Genomic DNA, 17,669 nt, shown 5'->3' on the forward strand with positions numbered 1-17,669 from the left:
ATATGACAGATGTTGAGTAAATTCCAACGGCCCACTTGTAAGTTCTTCACTATGCCTAGAATGATAAACAATAATGTTGAGTAAATCATTTCATAGCAATTGTTCCTGCTTGTGACCAAGCATTTTTTATTTATTTTGTTATGTAAACAATTTTTACAAGAAAATGTTTATTTATATATATATATATATAAAATAAAAATTTTATTTTAATACAAATGATAATCTAAACTACTGTAAATTAATCTAATTATGGAGAGATACTCAAACTTAGAACCTTATGACAATGAAAACAAAAATGGGTAAAACTAAAACGAAAACAATGAAAAAATGAAGGATAAAAGTTATGTCGAGGTCAACAGTTTGACTTTCAAGTCGAAAGTCCAAAAATGGAATGGGCAGCCACATCTTTGGACCACATATGGCCCAAATCTGATTATAACCCGACCCATTGCCTATAAAGAAATCGGCAAAAATCCCCAAATCAATTCGACAAGAGAAAATCCCTAAACCTTATTACCAAGACGACGTCGCCGCTCGCACTACCGTAGCCGCCGTGGAACCTCTGTCGAGTTACTAAAGAGAAGGTAAACACTGGCGTTTACAATGGATATCTAATTGGTTGAAAATTGCATCTTCATTTTTTTTCTTTCTATTTCCATACATCGCACTCTGTAAAATATCAAAGTTTGCATCTTTTTTCAAAAGTTGATCGGAAACAATCTGTAAATGAAATGGTTGGCCTGTAACTAAGATTTATTTCATGCGACGATCTTAAGATTTATGTAATTTGTTTTCATGGTTTTGGAAGGGATGAAATGCCTAATAGAGTGAGTGATAACAGTTGTGAATTATTTCAATGGAGATGTATGAGTACAAGTCGGGAGAGTGATGCAGGCCAATAAAAAAATCAAAACTTGGAATTAATCTGACCACATGCTAAGCTTTTTTATTTATTCAAACAGTCGTGTTAAAATCCTCGGTTCAAGGGTTTTTGGCGTTTGAGTTTTGGTGGTAGAGTTGTATGAAAGCTCCTTTAGTTTTATTAATCACATGGAGAAGGCTTGGCTAATCACTAAGGTAAATCTTGTTATTGATCTATTTGAAAACTTCATTTTAAATTTTGTGGGGGATAAGATTGATTCTCTGGGCTCCAACTTCCAATTATGTTAGTCACCTTCTTAGTGGAATCTTGATCTCCAGGAGCTACTAAAAATTAGTGGAAGAATTATTCCTTCTGTTTAAGCTATCTTCTTTGAATTTAGTTTTAGACACTTCCTTAATTATGTCCTCATTCAAAGTTTTCTATTTCAAGATTGGATCACATTTATCTTAGGGAAACATACACGTAACTATGCCCTGGTGACACGTTTTAGGCATCTAAAAGTTGATGCCAAGAGTTGCCATAGGGCTATGTCCTGGTGATGCATTTTAGGCATTTAAAATTTGATGCCAAGAGTTGCCATAAGGTACATCAAAGGGGAAGAACATTACATTAAGTGTCATTGGTACAGAAGGGAAGGACATTACTTTAAGTGCATCATGTCTTAATTCCAAATCATGGTGTACGCATATAGTTGAGTTGAAGGTGTATAAACTTTCTTTCTGCTATCTTCCATAGTCTTGCTATAATGTATTTGAGGTTTGTGTATACATGCATTGACATACATTTGATTTCTAATTGTGGTATTGCTATAATGTATTTGAGGTTTGTGTATACATGCATTGACATACATTTGATTTCTAATTGTGGTATTGCTATAATGTATTTGATGTTGGGATTAATTGACCACATGGTGCCAAACTTTTTTCTTTCTTTAAGCACTCATGTTAAAACCCTCGTTTCAAGCTCCTCTAGTTTTCTTAATCACTTGCAGAAGGCTTCGCTAATCTCTAAGGTAGATCTTATTATGATCCATTTAAAAACTTCATTTTAAACTTTGTCGGGCTTAGATTGATTTTCTCTGCTCCAGCCTCCACTTTTGAGTTTGAATTTCAGTTAAAACACTTCGTTTGTATGTATATATGGAAGTTACCTTCCTAGTGGGGTTTTATCTGTGCCTGGTCCAATAGAAGGATACAAGAAGTTAGGGTTATAAACTTAAATATGGCCTGGGGAGTGGAATATTGATCCCTATTAACGACTAAAGTTTAGTGGTAGAATTATTCCTTATGTTTAAGCTATCTTCTTTGAATTTAGTTTTAGAGACTTCCTTAATTATGCCCTCCTTCAAACTTTTCTATTTCAAGATTGGATCAGATTTATCTTGAGCAACAAAACACTGGTATTGCAGCCAGGAAAACGTATAAACCATATTCTTGTGAACTTGGGCATATGAATTTTATGAAACGGGAAGAACGTTATATTAAGTGTCATTGGCAGAGAAGGGGGAAGGAAATTACTTTAAGTTCATCATGTCTTATTACCAAATCATAGTGCACAAATAATTGACTTGGACATGTTTAAACTTCATTCATGCTATCTTTCCTGACTTACAATGCATTTGATGATTAATCTTCATTGACTTAGTTTTGCTTTCCAAAGGTCGTATTGTTTAGCAAGCAAATCGTACTGCTGTGAGTGAGCTTGTGGGCATCTACATGCAAGCCATATAGGACAGCAAACGATGTGGTCATCTACAGGCAATTGCTTATACGATGGATGGAGCTATTTTGTTTATTCTCCCCAAATTTACAACAAAATACGTAAACATATATATTTAAACATTTACAACAACAATCTGTACACCTTAGAATATGTATATGGCCAACCATTTTCATAAAGCAAAAACTAAATAAATTTAAAAAATTCAAAAATACCACACTGCTGGATGGGAGATGGAACTAATAACTACTTTCGACTTTTAGCGGCGGTTTTAGGAACCGTCGCTGAAGATCTTTTATCAGCGCTTTGCGACGAAAAAAATCGCAGCAAGATCTCTTTTGCATAATTGGGAACTTAATTTCGTCACTAAATGTCACAAAACCGTCACAAACCGTAGCGAAAGATCTAAACTGTCACTTAAAAATGAGATTACGTTATCATCTATACAAGAACTAAACGCCAATTATATAGATATTATCAATTCTATCTAGTCTTTTATTTATGCTTAATCCATGGCTTTGCACAGTTATACAATATGGTACTTGTACAGATGATAAACTCACTCTTCTTTTGGTCGAATTCTTGAAGCCTAAACTTAAGACTTAAGGTTCGTATTCTCATTTTCTTGTCAATCCAAGTAATGTTCTCAAAATCAATTCTGTTATGCGTGCTCTCTCCTTGTTACCAGAATACAATTCCTCTGTTTCCTTAGTGGCAACCTTAAGAAGATAATTTTGCGAACAAAACTGAAGATTTAACTCATTGTAGACATTTGTAAGTAAAAGAATTAAAAGACATTCAACAAGTTGGACAGTGGTGGGCGCAGCAAGCCCACAAGAAGTTCGACACTGCACCCATCTATTTTCAAACCCTTTTCTCAATCTACTAGCGCTATCCAAATCCCATTCTCAATGCAAGATGCCACTATATCCTTAAAAACCATTTTTAATCTAACCAGACCGGTTACGTTAAGTTTACTTATTCATTTATATCTAAAATTATTAGTAAGTTTAATTAATATTCAAATAAAATTAGTAACTCAAATTAATATCTTAATATTTTAGCTTAATTAATACCCAAATTTCCTAGTTCCAATTTACACCCAATTCAATAACAACTCTAGAAACTTCTTTTACTTTTCGGTGAACAATACCTATTTTTGTTGAGCTTCCGTCTTTCTCTCTTTTCCACGTATTTCTTTCTATTTATCTTTCTCTTCATCTCTTCACCTCTTTCTCTCCATGGGCGGAACTACCTTAATGACTAAGGTGGGCTTTAGCTTAGGGAGAGTTTTAGGATTAAAAAATCAAACCTATATATTTGACTTGTTTTAAACATAGCCCAATATAATTAACCTATTACTATCCAAAAAAGTCCAATTTTTTATGAGTTTAGTTGCCAGACATCAATTAAAATACACAATAAAATAGGTATACTTTCAAATATGTTGTCGAACATATTTTTTATTTTATAATATGTGCCTTTTGGTTTCATTAATATATATTTGTTTTATGTTAAACCTTATTGGAAATTAGCATTTAGCCATGCACTCGAAGTCCTAGGTCTGATTCCCCTCTCCACAAATATAGCTTATATAAAAAGGAAAAAAACGTATTGAAAATTAGTCAATGAAATTATGAACTAGCATGATTTATATGATTTAATGTATACTTTTATTTCTAGAAAGACTATAGAAACTGGAAGTTAAAAAAAACATTAGATTTTAAGGTAATTAATAACTTTAACTAGCCCACTCGTTGAAAACTTTATGGTTCCACCTTCGTTCTCTCTTCTACCTCTTTCTCTCTTATTTTATCTCTTATACCTCTTTTTCTCTTCTTCACATCTTCATATTTTTGTCTTTCCCACATGAAATTGGCTGAATTGGACTAGAATTGCATAGGTTCGGTTCTTCTAAACAATTTCTATGAAAATCGAACTGAATCGGACCTTATGTAAGTTTCAATTTCGGTTCCAATTCGAGGGAAAACTAGATCGAATCGAACCATGCCTACCCCTAAAGTTGATGGCAACTTTGGAATTTTAAAAATTTTGTGAGAATATAATGGAGGAAAAAAAAAATGGATTCATGATGGGTTAATTTTTAAGGAATTAGAATACCATCTCACACTCAAGAGTTCAATTCCTCCAAAATCAGGAGTTAAATTCTTGATTTTGTATGGGCCCCTCTTGCATTTCCATTCCTTTATGTAAAGTAATCTGTTATCAAAATCCAATCCAACCCCTCATTAGTTAACATGTCTGTTGTTGTTCAATGAGGGAAAGTGAAGATCTCTAAATCATATATGTTTGATTACCACATCGAATTATGAAAGTTTACTATAAGAACATCTTGGGCCACTTATTCGCAATATTACAAACACAGACGTAGTACAATATTATGCATAAACATATGGATGCATTACATAATTAAGAGTTAAATCCGCAATTTTCTTTTATTTTGTATCGACTTGTATAAATAAACACTCAATTTTTCAGTATGACATAATATTAGCAATCGAAGCTTGCCTATATATATATATATCATGAGCTTACTATCGAAGCTAGCTAGCCTATATATCGTGAGCACACTGTGCTTCTTATTCTATCTTCTTGTCACTTTCCTTCCCTCTAAAGAGGTGGGATGCTTTGTTCATGCCTGAAAAAGTTTTGACGATCCATGACAGTTTTCACACGTACCAGTTTATTAAAATTACCCTTAAAATATTTGCTTCCATAAACTTTAGCAGTTTCAAATCTAGTCTGATTATCCAGATTGGCGCCAATGTCAAGATCTCTGTAGTTTTGGAAAGCCTCTCTTGGGCTCTTGGAGACAAATGGAGTCATTCCTTCATACAATTTTCTTGACAAGTCAATGTACTTGTTGGTGGTATCAGCCCCTTGTTCCACCCAAAACAACCAATACTGAATCGCAAATATATTTCCAGCTCTGTGAGGAAATGGTGTTTCTGACTCAGAAATCTCACTCATTCTTCCACCGTAGGGGTTCCATTGCATCCACACTTTCTCTATCCCGAGTAATATCTGCCATATGGATTCTATTCCTTGTTTCGAAATTGGTTCTTTCACATAGTCAGACTTAACTTTGAAGAACATTGTTGGCTCCTTTGGCCTATCAAGTAGAACTTTTAGGGGAGTTCCAACAGGGTAGTCAGCCCAGAAAACAGTGGATTCTACCCAGCTCATTTCAAAACAATCTTTTTGTTGTAAACCCAATTCCGGGAAACTCTCATTCATCAACGAAAGAAGCTTACCGCTTTGTCCCAAAAAGTGACCAATGAAGGATACTTCCACAGTCTTGTTGCCCTCAGTATTATTCTTCACTTGCGGCATGGCTCTGATGAAGATGTCCTGAGGCAGCTTTGGTGCTACGAATTGCCACTTATAAATGATATCTGTAGCTCCTTGTTCTAGTGTCCTCTTAACATTGAACACAGTCACTTTGGCTGGAACTGCAACCAACTTGATCTTCCATGACAAAATAACTCCAAAGCTTGCTCCACCGCCTCCTCTAATGGCCCAAAAACTATCTTCTCCCATGGACTTTCTATCAAGAATTATCCCATCCACATCAACTACTTTTGCATCTTCAATGTTATCGACTGAGAGCCCATATTTTCTCATCATGTACCCATAGCCACCACCACTAAAGTGACCACCAGTACCAAGACTTAGACAAGCTCCAGCTGGAAACCCATGAACCTTACTTTTATTTGCAATTTCATAATAAAGTTCACCAGTTGTAGCCCCTGCCTGAACCCAAGCGCTCTCATCTGTGACATTGATTTCGATGGATCGCATATTAAACATGTCAAGAATGACAAAGGGGACATGCGATACGTATGATAGGCCCTCATAATCATGGCCACCACTTCGGATTCTAATTTGCAACCCGTGTTGTTTCGCACAAATCACGGTTGCTATGACATGAGATTCATGCTTGACTGCTACGATAGCCAAAGGTTTTGGAGTTGTAGGGGTTGAATATCTTCTGTTTCTTATGTATCCCAGCAAAACTGATTGAAACGAGCTATTTTCTGTAGTGTAAATGGCGTCAAAGATCGGGTAAGTGGGCTCAGATTTTTGTGGAAGGCACTGGAGGAAGTCATTGAGAAATGGATTATCAGAAGCTGCCCTTGATATTGAGAGCGAAAACACGCAGAGAATGGCGAGTAGTGGTACCTTCATTGTTTTCTAGGGTATTTTTCTACAACAAGGTGGCCTTTCTTCGCTCACTTCTTGATAGTATTTATAATCATAATTCTCTATGCTACATCAATTGCATGCAAATCAATAGTATCAAGAAAGAGTTACAACCAAATCTTCATGAAGATGAGTCTCGAATCAAGAAGGTGCTTCCTCCTCCCAAATAGTAAAATCGTTACTCAAAGCAAAACTTCTCAACAATATGATGCAAAATAGTTCAGTTTCTATATATAGTAAATTAATATACGCATGTACGAATGATAAAATTCTCGATTCAGATTTGTGATTAAATACGGGAAATAAAAAATGGAATGACTAGATGTAGTACTACATATATAAGTTTTTGTGTGAGATAGATATATCTAACGTTTAATTTAACAAATTTTATTTGGCAACAAATCTGACCCAAAAGCAGAAATAGAATTTGTACTTTTGACCAGAAAAATATTTCACGAAGGATTTATTACATAATTAAAAGTTAAATCTGTATTTCTGCTTGGCTACAATTTGTTATGAACACTCGATTTCTCACTATCAAATAAATTATTTTTAAAAATAAAGTAAATTTGGCTTTTTCCCTTAAAATTGATACTGCCTTACCCGTCCGCCACCCATCCCTTTATTTTCTACAAATAAAACCCAATTTTTCTAAGTAAAATCCGATGATTAGGATCCAGTAAGTTATTTAATCAAGCATAAATTTTGATTTATTGTGATTTTTAGATTCCAAAATTACCCTTATTTACAATTCAACGTATTTTATGGGACTTTTAAAATTTTCCCAATTTATTGTATTTTTATCATCCAGCATATTGTATGCGATTCAACCACCATTTATTATACCTTTTGATTATGTGTTTTCCTCCAGCAAATTGTATGGGATAGTCATCATATTATTTACCTATTTTTTATATTATAATTTACATTTTTTAAATATAAATAATTGATAATAATTTACCTATTTTATCCATAACATATTAATGTACCTATTTTATTTATTGATGATAGGTATATTATCCAAACATATTAATGTGCCTATTTAATTTTATGAATAAACATTAATGCATAATAATCCGAGCTAGGGCGATATTAGGTAAAATCCTAACTAGGGATAAAATCCTAGCGAATGAATAAGCATGGTATGAATAGGTACATAACGGATAATAATCTCATCTAGTTATATTAGTCATAACATAACATATACAGGAGTCTGTAAAATGAGAATTGGGATATATATAATTAAAGGATATTAGGTATATAAACAAAACATTTATCTGAGGTATATGAGGTTAGGAGGGCATTTTTAACTAATTTTGTCGCCTATTATTATAGGAGTGCAAACATAAATGTGCATTGAGAGGTGGGTATTATTCATTTGCATAAAATTAAGAGATGTAAATAAATCAACTTATATGGATACATTGTCATCTAATTTTAAAATTGAATTTTACTTAAATATTATATTATTATTGGATTATCTTATATGATTTTTGAGTCATAAGAGCTGATTTTAGTATGACTCAACAATAGAAGCTTCCTTTCTTTGACACTTCGTCTCCTGGACCCTCAACTGAACCAATGTTGCAATCAACATATATCAGTAATCAGTAATCATTAATATTGAAAGAAAGAAATTGTGGCCAATCATGAGCTTCCTATCCTCTTTCTCTCTTCTTTTCTCTCTTTCTCTTGTTTTTTTTCTTTTTTCTTTTTTTAAAAAAATTCAGAATTGCATTCATATTTTAGTAAAAAAAAAATCACTAGCCACAAAATATCAATACAAACTAGTCACAAAGGGTCATTATAAGGGTTATTGATCCCAATGGTCCCCCAACTATTGCTCCAGTATCATTTTGGTCCACGAACTAAATTTTTCATTTGAACCATCCTTCAACTCTTTTTTTTGTATCAAGATGGTCGTACCGTTAAAGTCTGTCAAATATTCCGTTAAATTGAGGCGCAAAAAAGTAAAATATTATTTTTTTTAAAGGGTTAATGACTGAAATGGTCCCTCAACTATTGCTCCAGTATCATTTTGGTCCACCAACTAAAATTTTCATTTGAATTGTCCTTCCACCTTTTTTTTTTTTGGTATCAAGATGGTCCTACCGTCAAAGTCCGTCAATTTTATTGTTATTTATTTTTATATTTATCTTATTTTAAATTTGTTAATTAATTTAAACAATAGAAAAAAAAAACTATTACTTTTAAAGTCCATATCAGCAAAAAAAAGAAGCCATGTTGTTGGTGAGATTCAATTTTTTCAATTTTAAAATTAGGTACAAGTTCCAACAATAGTTTCCTTTAATTTTTAATTATTGTTTACCCTTTTAAAAAATTTGTTTTTTTATTTTTATTTTTTTGTGATTTTAATTAATTTAAACAATAGAGAGTTTTTTAATATTAATTGTTAGGTCAGTCTCATGAAAAAAAAAAAAAAAACCATGTGGCTGGTGAGATTCAATTTTTTAAAATTTTCTAAATTTTATAATAGTTTCCTTTAATTTTTAATTATATATTACTATTTTAATTCATAGAGACATTTTTACCCATCAATTTAACAATAAAATTGACAGACTTTAACAGTAGGACCATCTTGATACAAAAAAAAGAGTTGAAGGACGATTCAAATAAAAATTTTAGTTGGTAGACTAAAATGATACTGGAGCAATAGTTGGGAGACCATTGAGATCAATAACCCTTTTAGAGGAGGATACTCACCTAAAAATACGGTTTTGTCCCTCAATTTCACAGAATAATACACAGACTTTGACGGATTGATCATCTTGGTACAAAATAAAAAGTTTAAGGACGTTTCAAATGAAAATTTTAGTTGGTGGACCAAAATGATACTAGAGCAATAGTTGAAGGACCATGTAGATCATTAACCCATCATTATAATAATAGAGCGATCTAACATCAAAATTAAGACAATTTGGGGCTCATCGACTAACGATCAAGCATGATCAAAGAAACTCTGTCATAGGCATCCCAAATAAGAGTGAAAACTCATAACAACCAAAAAGAAGTAAAGTTTGAAAAACCCAAACCATAACAATACAATTATAACACTCACATAAGATAGGTGGAAAAACTCTCACAAATGAGAGGTAAAAAACTCTAAAAAAATGATAGGTGAAAATTATACAAATTACCCAAAGAGTCTCTACGACTTATTCTAAACATAAAAAAACCGCAAAAAGGATGATGGTAGAGATCCGACACTGAAATGCAGGTGGAAATTAAACATTGAGACACATCGGCCTATGATGAGTGGAGAAAAATCATAACAAAACGAAACCAAAAAAATCACTAGCCACAAAAGGCTAATACAAATTAGTCACAAAGGGGCCATTACAAACGGAGTGATCTAAAATTAAAATTAAAATTTACAGAGAGGAGATCTCAAATTTGGAATATTATGAAAAACTAAAACAAAAACAATGAAAGAAGGCTTATTATCACAAAACATCCCTAAGGTTTACGAAAATATCAAATTGCATCCTTAATGTTTTTTTTTTGTCATTCGTTGTCCTCAACAATTTTTCTTTGATTAATCCTATTCTTATAAACAACAACTTGTCATAAATAAATTTAGTTTAGTAAGTTGCATTATTATTATCCGGGTTAATGACCAAAATGGTCCTTCAACTATTGCTCCATTATCATTTTGGTCCACCAACTAAAATTTTCAATTCAAACGTCCTTAAACTTTTTATTTTTGTACCAAGATGGTCCTTCCGTGACAGATTCCGTTACTTCTGATGCGATGGCCACGTGACTGAGTTTTGAAGGGTATATGCGACTTTTTGAGAAGCTCTATCGAAGGGTATGACTAAAATGGTCCCTCAACTATTGCTCCAGTATCATTTTGGTCCACCAACTAAAATTTTCATTTGAACCGTCCTTCCACTTTTTTTTTTTTGGTATCAAGATGGTCCTACCGTCAAAGTCCGTCAATTTTATTGTTATTTATTTTTGTATTTATCTTATTTTAAAATTTTTAATTAATTTGAACAATAGAGAAAAAAATATTACTTTTTAAGTCTATGTCATTAAAAAAAAAAAAAAAAAAATCCATGTTGGTGGTGAGATTCAATTTTTTCAATTTTAAAATTAGGTACAAGTTCCTATAATAGTTTCATTTAATTTTTAATTATTGTTTGCTCTTTAAAAAAGTTTGTTATTTTATAGATATATGTGATTTTAATTAATTTAAACAATATAGAATTTTTTATTGTTAATTGTTAGGTCAGTCTCACAAAAAAAAAAAAAAAAAAGCCATGTGGCTAGTGAGATTCAATTTTTTAAATTTTTTAAAGCTTTATAATAGTTTCCTTGATACCAAAAAAAAAAAAAAAGAGTTGAAGGGCGGTTCAAATGAAAATTTTAGTTAGTGGACTAAAATAATACTGGAGTAATAGTTGGGGGATCATTGGGATCAATAACCATTTTAGAGGAAGATACTCACCTAAAAATACGGTTTTGTCCCTCGATTTCACGGAATAATACACAGACTTTGACGGATGGACCATCTTGGTACAAAATAAAAAGTTTAAGGACGTTTGAATTGAAAATTTTAGTTGGTAGACCAAAATGATAATGGAGCAATAGTTAAGGGACCATTTAGGTCATTAATCCTTATTATCCTCTTCATTTATTGAATTAAGTTGACCAAGTTACCCCGCGGGGTAAGTGAGTATTGATTCCGTCGTATCAACATCAATACGTTTCAACAACTTTCTCATCTATTTAGGGTTATATATATACAGTCCCGATCTCTTGGACCACAGGAGTCCAAGAGATTGTGGTCACCTACCGTTGGATATTAATCCAATGATTCAAAAAAGTTTCTTAAAAGAAGTGCAAGAGTTAGTGAACCGTTGAATTTACATCCAACGGTGAGTGACCACAAATCTCTTGGACCCCTGTAGTCCAAGAGATCAGGACTGTATATATATATATATATATTATATTTTGTGCAACAAGGAATGACGGTTCAAGTATAAGAGGATTTTTGAACGATGATGTCACAAACTGTTGATGCTCAAAAATGATTCTGCATTTTTGGGCTCAACTTAGTGATGTTTGGGTCTCGATAGAGCGATCGATCTGTAAAATGAGAACACTCGGTAAGACCTAAGGCACCGGTGTGGTACCAGCCGAAGGCTCTCTGATGCTTAAATAACTCTCTGATGCAAGTAAGTACATAGTGAATAATAATTTGGACAGAGTAATGGCTAAGTATGCCGAAAGTTCTAGTTACCTCTATTTTGGGACTTGTGCCACTTTTATAAGTCTTGGGAGGTGTGTATGTTGTGTAGGATTTCGATGTGGGAGACATTTACTGTGAGTGCTTCACGTGTCCAGTGGATGCTCTGGGGTCTAATATTGCGTTCGATAGACATGGGTGCTGAATGCTGTCTTACTGATTCCCTACTTAGTCCACGTGTCATGTCCTTATTGGCCTGTCCATTGTGGCATAAACACAAACAAAAATTTCAGATCGATCCAACGCAACTCATTATAGATTTATGTAATTAAATTAAAAGGCATGCAAAGCAAACCTTGCAATATAAACCTCAAGTTGTTTACGACATACAAGATTTAATTTCAAGTTGATGTTTTTCTTCTTTATGGAAGCTGTTTACGCATAATCATGAAATGGAATCTTGGTGTTGGTAGAAGATTTTCAATAACCATCTGAAATTAATTAACCCAAAAACCATATGATTAATAGCAATTTTTTGGTCATCCATAAATTAAATATTTACCCCAAAAAACACAAGTATGATACCAGCACTCAAACCCCAACAAGATCATTTTAGACGTAAGTACGATACAAGCACTCAAAAACATAAGTAAAAAAAAAAACTGGATGCCCATGACCAGCCGCTGTAGAAGTTGCGAGGGAGATCAAGGGTCTACGTTTAACTTCCACAACTGTTCGGATTTGGAGACTACCAATTGCAAGTTCTTGGCTGAGAGAGCAAAGCCTTCTACTTTTGTACAACATCTCACATTTTCGTTGCTGGTAGGAAGTTCGTCTATCCCAGTTTTGTTGGGCGATGCCCACTTCAGAAGCTCTTCTCCATAAACATCACCTCTCTCAAGTTGCTTGATGGCCATTGATGGGGAACCAGAATCTTTTGTTGTTTCTTCACCACGTGTAAGGCTAGAACTGTAGGTCAATACAGTGCCTTCTATAATGAGAAGCATGCGATCAATTGGGTGCCCCATTGGAAATATGATGTGACCTTGTGAGTACGTCGCTGGCGTAAGACAGTCGCACATCATTTTCAGCACCCGGTCAGGCATGAGTTTAAGGAGTTCAACCTGTATTTAAAACTGATCAATGTTTAAACACAAAAAGATTCATTCATCTATATAAGTTCAACGATACAAATTAATTCCTTGTAAATTGGACTAATGTTCTGGTCTTTGTTTGGTAAATCTGCAAATGTTGGATCTGAACTGATTAAATCGGATAACAATCCAATATATTATTTTTGAAATCTGATCTAAGGAGGTGAGACTTATAAAAATTGTCTTGGTCTCAATCTAATCCAAACCAAACCATCAAATGAGGCATATGAATGATGGAAGGCCAAGGCAACTCTTTTCTTTTATAATAATCCAATACATTGTATCTTACCAGTCCCATATAAGGAGATGAGACTGATAAGGCAACTAATGTAGTCCAAGGAACTAATGTACTTCTTGGGCAGTCAAAATTTTCTTATTTAATACACATAAAAATACTGGAGAGAGAGAGAGAGAGAGAGAGAGAGAGAAACATACTTGTGATAGGATATTCAAGCAGAGAAATTGCTTTAGAAACTTTTTCGTATACCAAGGAAGAACATTGAATAGATTCTCCAGATCAGCATCTTCGCCCTCTTCTAATTTTTGATTTACGTTTTTCTTGATTTCCTTCTTCATATCATCAGGAATGCGATATTTCTCCATCCACTGCTCTATTAATTTTATATTCCGCTTTAATTCATCTGATTTTGTGGTTCTCATATGAATATATGTCTGAAAGTACATTTCACCACAAATAGTAAATTAGAAGTGTATTTGAATTGTTCAAATAGTACATCTTTTAGGTATTCATTTAAATATCATCTCTGCACTTAAATCCGAAAATCAATTGACCAATCAATTAATGATTTTCATTTTAATGTTTTCATTGAAGCATTGTGTTGGTCTATTTTTTTTTGGTTAATAATAGATGCCTTAATGGTTTTCAATTTGTCTAATTTTTTTGCAAGAATGATCTATGAATGACGGTTTCAAAAAATAGACAGTTTAGATAGTTGAAATAAAATTTGTAATGAACCCCACAACGTTACCACAAATAAAATTATTTGAGGAAACCTTTCAATAGAAGGGGATATATATAAGATAGAGGTTGGCCCCTGAAGATGAAGGAAAATAATTTAAAGTAAACTAAATAGATATCTAACATAGAGATTCATGACCAACCTGAACATTTCCAATGAGATATACAAATAGGAGCATGCCAGTGATAGAAATTAGAATTGCAAACAAGTTTTCCCACACATAATTAACTTGTTGTGAGATTCGTGCCAAAGTTGCTGCAAAAAGTAAGTAAAGGATCAAGCAAAATGTGAGATACTAATAAATGGCAGGATAAAGCAACACATATTTGGTTTTCTAACTTTCCATCTTCTACTGCTTCTATTAAGCTTTTGTATGATCAGAGATTCAAAATATATTTCTTTGATTAGTAGGGAATACGAAATAAAATGCTGAAATTTTCAAATAAATATGTGCAAACCTTAGATTTTTTAGGCCCCACCAGAAAGAGTAGCATAACTTGGTTGGAAAATGCCCCATGTTACCAAGCTTAAGGGAATCTAGAAATATTCCATAATCAAACGGCGGCTTAGTATTATCTGGAACATCTATGCCGCAAAATTCATTAAAAAATGTGAGGTTTTTTGTAGAAGTATTGTGACCATCATCACAATAAAAGGTACTCATGCATCCTTCATGATCTTTATACTTTTCACAAGCCCAATACCAACATGAGGTCTCTCGTTGAATGGAAAAGAAGTACCAAAAGGCACCAAGGACCTAAAAGACAACAACATATTTATTTAATAGATAGATCTAATCATTAATGATTGATATGATACTTAATTGAGAGAGAAATTTCATTGTCTCCTACAATAATTCTACTTGATCACTAGTAACTTTCCAATCACGGGGCTATTTTAAATGAAACCGAACTTCATGAAGCATTTATCGATTATCAAAGTAATACGTATTAAAATAAAATGATATGGAAAGTGAAACTTACATGGCTGACAAGAATATATAGAAACAAATTGAATAGGGCTTTGACCTGTATTCCAGTAGTCCCTTTAAGTTTCTTTGATGTTAAGACAATTAGATAAATTCTTGGAAAATACTGACTGAGAAGAAAAAAGTTGACAACCATTCTGCGTTCTAAAAATCTCCGCCCTCTCATTTGGTAAAAGACCTTTACTACTAGAACCTGGACAAAATAATGAACATAAAAATGGGTTAGAAGTCCATATTAATTAAAGCTAGATAAACCTAGCTCATAATTTATTTACACCAAAAATTTGAATTTCTTTTATATTACCTGTGGCGTGGGAAAAACAGAGAGAAGGTCAATCAGCAAAGAGGCCCATGGCAACGTCGTAGCTAATATCGCAGCAAATGGAACTATCTCATCTTTTCTTATTAGCGTCGTTTGCCAATCCAATTCCCACTCCGATTTTGCTCTGTTGATCTCCTTGTAGGCCTTATTACTATCTTCATAGATTTGATATCCAATATGCACCAAGAAAGTGATATCCGTGAGAGATCGCAAAATCAGAGCCACATTCCTCAACTTTTTGTCCATTCCAAGGCATTTCTTTTCCTCATCAATGAAGGGAATGTATAAGAACAAGGGATCTAGGGAAATTGCAATAACACATGAAATCATAATCATCTTGTTCCGCAATTTGTTCCACAATTTGTTCCACAATGAAGCTGAAAGAAGTTTCCCAATTTTGTTGGATACCGCGGAACGTCGTGTCTGCCAACTGTAAAGTTCATCTGGTCTATTGCCGATTAAAAGAAAAATGCAATCAGAAAATTAAGACAAGTAAAAGGACTTTACAATGTGATGTATAGAATTAGAGAAAACTAACCTGAAGATAATGGTCTCATTGTCTTCATAGCTCTGTAAAGACATAACTTAATTCTTCTAATATGGTGGATTGGATAGTTTAAACTACTACAGATCCCTCTGTTTACTGGATTCTTTTTCTCCTTATTTTTCTTACAATTTTTTTTTCTCTTTTGGGTGAATAAAACTTCATCTGATGAAGAGAGAGAGATTAGAAGAGAAGAAAATTTTCTAGAAATAAGGATGATCTGTAAGGAGAGAGGGTTCTTTTGCTAGTAAAAAAAACAACTGTGGGCAATTTCGTGAAGTTTATAAAGAGCGGCAATGACTTCTGTTTTCCTTTCGTTGACTGACCAACACTTTGTTTTCTAACAAAAAATAAAAGAAGAAAAAATGGACCTATTCGCTTTTGGACTGATTGATTACTGACAAGACCTCTTTTCGCAACTTTTTTTTTTTTTTTCTAAAAAAAAGCTATTGATGGAAGAACAGAACGGGTGTGTTGGAATTGAAGTTATTCATAGAAGAATATAAAAAGGGGGGAAAAGAAGAACATATTATTAAAAATAGAATGGCTGAATTTTGTTAGAGAGACTGAAATCGTCTGGTAGATTGATGGTGTTATTTTGGTTAGAGACGGAACTGAAAAAACAAAACAAAAAACAAAGGGCTGGTTTGGCTCACCTGTGCAGTAGAAGGAAGAAGAGTAAAAAAAAATTCAAGTGGAATTGCTTTTTCTTTTTCTTTTTGCAAAGGTAACATTGTTAAGTTTATGTTAATTTGGAGGGATACATGTCAAAAGAATCAAGTAGGGGAACATAGGGTATATGGTTTTGGGGACAACAGATTCGAACTCATATGTATTTTCATTCCGTATTTGACTCAGGGCTTGCTTCATCCAAAAACGCCTATTTCCCATTAGAAAGAAGAAAAAAAAACCTCTCCATAAAGAAACTATGCATATAAACGTTGTCAATGGCAAACTTGGCTAAGGGGGATTGTTGGAGTTGGAAAGGGCCACAAAAATACAAGGTCCGTTTGGTAACATTTTAAAGGGTTGTTTTCATTTTTAGAGAACAAAAATGAGACAAAAACAGGTTCGGTAGCCCAAAAACAAAAAATATTGAGAATGTTTTCATATGAAAACAAGTTCATGTGTACTTGTAGAAAACAGAAAAAAGTTTTTTTCATTCTCATGGGAAACGTTTTCATAAAAATAACTCACATATTATTACACTACTACAAAAAAGCAAAAAGACGACGGTAAATCACCGTCGTGTATTCGGTTTTTCAATGGTCGTGGAATCCACCGTCATCTTTTCCCTCATAAACCACGACGCTAAATCACCGTTGTTGTTAAAATATACAACGTCATCAACAAATACAAAACGACGTCTTTGTACTGCAAAAAGATCTAAAAAAGCAGTCGAGGATGAGAATAGACGACCAACTCTCTAAAAAAACCGTCGTTAAAAAGGAAAAATATGACACATATTAACAGAACAAGGCCGCAAGATAGACATACAACGACGAAAATTAAAATAAGACGCCGTTAAATATCATTTTCACTACAATAAAAAATATGACGTCTTTAAATACATTAGAAGACGACGTTATTGATACCTACTACGTCGCCTATATAAAAACAGCCGTCGTAAAATAAATTTT

The 17,669-nt window shown here is 33.3% G+C and overlaps 1 protein-coding gene and 1 pseudogene across 1 annotated transcript; both read right to left on the minus strand.

Moving 5' to 3' along the window:
- LOC18780953 (berberine bridge enzyme-like 4) lies at window positions 5,234–6,811 on the minus strand. Its single transcript, XM_007213466.1, has one exon. The coding sequence runs from the start codon at window positions 6,809–6,811 to the stop codon at window positions 5,234–5,236; it is 1,578 nt and encodes a 525-aa protein (XP_007213528.1).
- Window positions 12,556–16,390, minus strand: LOC109948944 (annotated as a pseudogene).

This window comes from Prunus persica, chromosome G4, assembly GCF_000346465.2.
Source record: "Prunus persica cultivar Lovell chromosome G4, Prunus_persica_NCBIv2, whole genome shotgun sequence".
Taxonomy (NCBI): Eukaryota; Viridiplantae; Streptophyta; class Magnoliopsida; order Rosales; family Rosaceae; genus Prunus; species Prunus persica.